Source organism: Uloborus diversus, chromosome 6, assembly GCF_026930045.1.
Source record: "Uloborus diversus isolate 005 chromosome 6, Udiv.v.3.1, whole genome shotgun sequence".
Lineage (NCBI taxonomy): Eukaryota > Metazoa > Arthropoda > Arachnida > Araneae > Uloboridae > Uloborus > Uloborus diversus.
In genome coordinates this window covers 81,931,725-81,937,724 of record NC_072736.1, presented here as the reverse complement: position 1 = coordinate 81,937,724, position 6,000 = coordinate 81,931,725, and the positions used below count along the sequence as shown (strand labels likewise).

Genomic DNA, 6,000 nt, shown 5'->3' with positions numbered 1-6,000 from the left:
TATATATGAAACAATCACCTGGTTTTGTAGAAAAGGGGATGGAAAATTTATATTGTAAACTAAATAAAGCTATTTACGGACTCAACCAGAGTGGACGATTGTGGTTTTACGAAATTGAAGTAAAGTTGATCTCAATTGGTTTTTGTAAATTTGAATGGTGTAACTGTGTCTATATTTATAAATCTTCTGTAATTTTACTTTTGTATGTAGATGACATTGTTTTATTTGGAAAGAGTCAAAATGATATACAAACTGTTTTAGAAATGTTACAAAAATACTTTGATTTAAAAATTTTAGGTAAAACTAAAAAATTACTAGGCGTGGAATTTGAGGAGGATTTGAATTGTGTTTCATTAAGTCAAATTGGCTATATTGAAGAAATTTATGAACGTTTTGAGAAATTCAATATCCCTATCTCCTCATTGCCGATAAGTAAAGGTATTATATACACTAAACTAGATTGTCCAAATAACGATCAAGATGTACAAGATATGTCAAAAATACCGTACAGGAATTTGTTAGGTTGTCTTTCGTTTCTAGCAAACAGAACAAGACCAGACATTAGTTACGCTACAAACATTTTTAGCCAATTCCAAAATAACCCCGGTATAAAGCATTGGGATGGTTTATTAAAATTATTAGGCTATGTTTCTAAAACTAGAAATTACAAACTTAAATTGCAATGCAATCAAATTCAAGTTGTAACATATTCTGATGCAGATTTCGCCTCTAACAGAGACGATAGAACTTCACTCGGAGGTCAGATTGTTTTCATTAACAAATCGCCGATTTCATGGCGAACATTTAAACAAAAGTGCATTAGTTTATCAACGATGGAATCAGAGTTTATTGCAATGACAGAGGCCGGCAAAGAACTTCTTTGGTTTGATAGAATCATTGATGAATGTGTTAATAAGGGGGTAATTAACAAGGAGCACAAAATTAAATCTGTGTTAAAAGTTGATAATCAAGCTACAATAGATTTTGTGAGATCACCGATCGAAAATTATAGGACAAAACATATTGATGTAAAGCTTTTTTATATACGCGATTTAATTTATAAAGATATATTTGATGTTGAATTTGTTAGAAGTAAAAATAACATGTCTGATGTATTTACTAAGCCTTTGTCTCGATCTGAACTAATAAAGTTCAATGAAAATGTTTTTGTAATGTAATTGTTTTTGTGATATTTTTAGTAATTTAATTTTTTGAAAATGTAGTAATGTGGGAAAAGTAAACTATTTTTAACTATTGGGAACGGGTTAAAGTTATATGTATATTTTTTGCGTTTTACAGTTTATATTTGTACTGTTCAAATGTGTTTATACCAAGTATTTGTATACTCGCCAAGGTTTTTCAATTTTTGCAGATTGAATGTGTTTATATGACATTGGACTGATTTTTTTTCGAACTTGTTACTGACTTGGAAAATGGAACAGTTTGAACGGACTGGAATCGGATTGAGTGATATTTTGTTATAAAAGAATTTGCTTGTTGTTGTATTTAACTAATCTACTAATCATGTTTATATTCAAAATCGTTTTGTAAAACTAGAGCTGGTATTGAGATTTGTTAAGAAATGAATTATCTTTAATTGTATAAGAAAATAATGTTCATAAGATGGTGAGAGGGGGGGCATTGTTGGCCTAGCGCCCCTTATATAAAATAATTAACGAATTCATCTCACCACTTATCCCACCATAATATCAGTCACTTGCCTAATCATTGAGAAATTTTCAACGATGTTTTTCTTTCTTCTAATGCGGACGCCTGAAGACGTATCTCGCACGTGCAGTCGCCGATCTATGACGTCACGACCTTCACGTAATCGGTGATGCATCGTAACAGATCGGCACGTGCCTGATGCTCATTGGCCAGGTGCTATGCTGGCGTGTATCATAAGGTGATTTGGCGTCCGCATGCAAATGAGTTAACTAACGATAAAAGGAAATGTTTCGAGTAGAAAGGAGACTTCTTCGGTGTTTTCTCTCTGGCAGGTTGACTCGAGCTCCCGTTTGCTTTTATGCAACGATGCGGGTTTTTTTTAATAAATAGATAATAGATTGATATTGCTCAGCTCTAGTTCGCGTTGTTTCAAATGTTTTTAATTTTATTTAACTAACTTTACTAAATGACCAAATAAATTTGATTTTTATTTTTAAGTTGTCTTCAACTATTTTTAATCATGCATTTCTAGTCATACATTTCATTAGGTTATTGCATTTAGAGGTTATTAGTCTTGAGCATTCTCTTGCTCATTACTAACCACAAGCGTTTGTGCCGCCTACAGTCCAATGAACGGGACACATGGACAACTGAATGGAACAACATGGTTTTTACTGACAAATTCCTTTTCTGCTTTCAATATCATGATGATCGGATAAGGTTGGAGACACCATGGTGAGAGACTGCTGAACTGTAGCATTTTGTACAGCCACACTGGTCCTGCACCTGGCATCATGGTTTGGGGTGCCATTGGATTTCACTGCCACATCCCTTAGTACGCATTGCCGGTACACTGAACAGCCAGCGCTACAACTCTGAGGTGTTGGAGCTTGTGGTCCTCCCATACATTCGGTGCTTGCAATCAGTCATGTCATATTCCAACGGATTATGCGCAACCACACGTGGCACGGAATGTTCAAGAGTTCTCCTTTATGCATCAGATTTAAGGGCTTCCTTGGCCTGCTTCTTCTCCCGATTTATCACCAATGGAAAACATGTGTTCCATGCAGGGGCGTGCCCAGAAATTTTGGGGCCTGTCAACAAATGACTTTTATGCCCCCCCCCTTCATATTGCTTACTCCTATATTTCACCCCTCATTTAAAAAATATTGGGCCCCTTCTGGTTTGGGCCCGGGTCAACAGGTGTCCCTTCTACCCCCGGTTCCAGCTTGCAAAACAACTGGCCCGTGATACATCACCCACTGTTACACTAGGTCAACTTTGGCAAAATGTGGAAGCCGCATGGAATGCTATACCCCAAGGATACATCCAAGATACATGCTGTTGTAGCCAAGTGGAACCAATGAGCGATCTCCACACCTGTGACATCTGTGGTTGCAGCAGCCATTGTTAAGATGAAATATGCCATCACTGTGCACCAAAGGTTACACATTAGTAGGCTGTAGACCTGAGAGGTTTTTTGTGTCCCTCTTTCCATCCAAGCCAGAGGGGTTCGATTAAAGTGATGCCTGTCAGTTGGACTGTATCTAATTGGGGCAATGTTACGTTCACTGATGAGTCAAGATTTGCTCTGCAACTCAATGACAGGTGTGTGAGGGTGTGGAGAGAGCAAGGCTCATGTAATCGGCTCCAGATTATCACCGAACATCACGTATATCGGAGTGGAAGTATCATGGTTTGGGCAGGGATTTTGTTGGGGTACTGTACTGACTTGCACATCTACATAGAGTTCAATGATGGCTATACGGTATCGGGATGAACTCCTAGACCCTACTGTGAGGTTGTATGCTGCAGCAGCAGGTCCTGCTTTCTTTTCAATGGATAATAATATGCTTCCACATAGAGCCGCCATCATTGAAGACTACTTGGAGGGTGAGGGTATTGCCCATATGGACTGACCGGCATACTCCCTCGACCTCTTTGGGATGCCTTCCGCCATGCTGTATGTTCCCACCCGTAGCCACTCTCAGAGCTGGAAACTGGTCTACAAGAGGAATGGAGATAACTCTGTGGTGGTTGACCACCTCATAAAAAGCATGGTTACACGCTGTAAACTTTGGATGGAGTTGAGGGGTGCCCAGATACCCCATCAATGTCGGTTTTTGTTGTTTGTTTGAATTGAAACAATATTTTGTAAATTAGTCCAATATGACGTGACTTTATAATTTATGAAAATTTACTATTTTTTTCTTCTTTGTATGCAATTATTTGTTATGTTTATTGCAGAAACATATTTGCTACTTTCCTGCTGCATCTCTTGTCAATTAAAGCAGTACTTATCCATTTTTTCGCATTTTACCTCTCCGTGATTAACTTTTGGCCAGTGAGTGTAAATATATATATATATATATATATATATATATATATATATAGTAAACTCCCCGTAATATGGACACTAACGGGACAAATTTTTGTGTCTGCAATAGAGGTGTCCGCAGGACAGGGGTTTAATAATGTTATTTGCATTGGAACTGGGGAATTAAAAATTGTCCGCATAATAGGGGTGTCCGTTAGGAGGGGTTTTACTGTGGGTATATATATATACATATATATATATATATATATTTATAAATATATAATACATAAATATATACAAAGTAACATAGATATCAAGTTATTGTAGCCATCTGGCTTCTAATGGTATAGATGAACCCCCCCCCCCATAATTTTAGGTGTAAACTACCGTTTATTTGTATGTATTGTAGCAGGTGGAGCATGTAGCCCAATGCTGTGATGCTCTGCAAGTATTCGGAACTCAAATTCCTCTCTTAGTTTATTCTAAAATATTTTTGGTTTTTCAAAAAAAAAAAAAAAAAGAAATGGAGTTTCCACTGCTGATGACTACTGGCTCTATTTATTAGTTAATTTCCTGTTCTTCTTTTAATTTTTTGTGCTATCGTAACATATTTTATTCAAACCTTAAAATCTTTCATTATATATATATATATATATATATATATATATATATATATATATATATATAAATTAGTTCCAATTTTGATATCTTGAACTCAAATTATGTTTTTCGATATCACAAATTGTGATAGGATCCTACTTGTTTGGTTTCTTGTCTCTAGTTATGGCTTTTATCGCAACCATAATTTGAATTCAAGGTGTCAAAATTCAAATAAATGCCAGGAGCTGGATGCTATGTGCTGGAAGTTTTATGCTGGAAAATGTTTTTGTGTAAAAAGGATTGTGCAAAGTCAAGAAGGTAGTTTATAAATAATTGGATTACAAGGGCCATGGACACCCGCTATTGCCTTAAATGATTTTCAACTGAAAAATACAAGAAATTTCAACTCAAGTGATGGCACAATAAAACTTATAAAAATGATACATGATGATTTATTCTGTACAAACTCTGTACAAGTTTATTTTTAGAACATTTGGTACAAAACATCCATATTTACATCAGAATGTAGTCACACAAAAGTGACGTCAGTCAGTGACACAAAACACAAGACATTTACATATATGCTTCTGCAGTGTATGATAAACCATCAATGGGCTTATAATGCTTAAAGGAACTCAAATCATCAATCAGTATAGGGAGTAGCAAATCTGGTGCACAAGCTATAAAAGGAAGCAAATGAGACTTCTGTAGAATTCTACTTTTTTTCAAACAGCAAAATTCAAAAAATCTTAAAATATATGAATTCAGGAAAATTTGATTGCAGCAAGAACTTTGCAGACATATTTGCAACACAGAAACAAATCTCTTGAGTAACAATGATAAAATTTCATAAGAATTTGAAAGGAAACTAAACCCATTTTAATAAATGTTTTTCAACACATAAAAAATAAATAAACAAACTCTCTTTTTCAAGTGTTTAATCAAGAATTATTGAAAATGCAGAATCCTTACTCCTCCTTTCCCTTAAAAGCTACTTCATAAATTTCACAATAGTTTAATTCAACGCTTACCAATGAAAACAATTAACCATAATGTACACATACAGAGTAATACTATTAAGCACTAGCGCAGACTCCATGAAACCAGAGGGGGCTTATGTGGCCCCAATAATTTGTGTGCGTATATGTCTTTTCTTCACAGTGCTTTACTTAACCAGTGCTTTACTTGAGGAGGAATTTCCTTTTGCTTGAGGAGTGTCAATGATAGAAACAGTTGAAGATCGAAATTTAATTCTCGTGTTTGAAGTGAAAATAATTCACATAAATAAATAAATGAAACTAATTGTCTATGTACTGATTTTATATGATCATGACAATATATCCTGTCATGACAATATGTATGTAAGATTACAAAAGTAAGGTCATATTGCCTAGAGACTGGTTTTCCACTGTCAT

The 6,000-nt window shown here is 35.3% G+C and overlaps 1 protein-coding gene across 2 annotated transcripts in view; it reads right to left on the bottom strand.

The window, feature by feature from the left end:
• Window positions 1–5,041: 5,041 nt before the first annotated feature.
• LOC129224019 (cyclin-dependent kinase 10-like) overlaps window positions 5,042–6,000 on the bottom strand; it is a 63,143-nt gene continuing 62,184 nt past the window's right edge. For both annotated transcript variants that reach the window (XM_054858415.1, XM_054858414.1), the window contains one exon: window positions 5,042–5,265. In XM_054858415.1, the coding sequence (XP_054714390.1) occupies window positions 5,159–5,265 (107 nt within the window). In that variant the 3' untranslated portion in view covers window positions 5,042–5,158. The remainder of the gene's footprint in view (window positions 5,266–6,000) is intronic.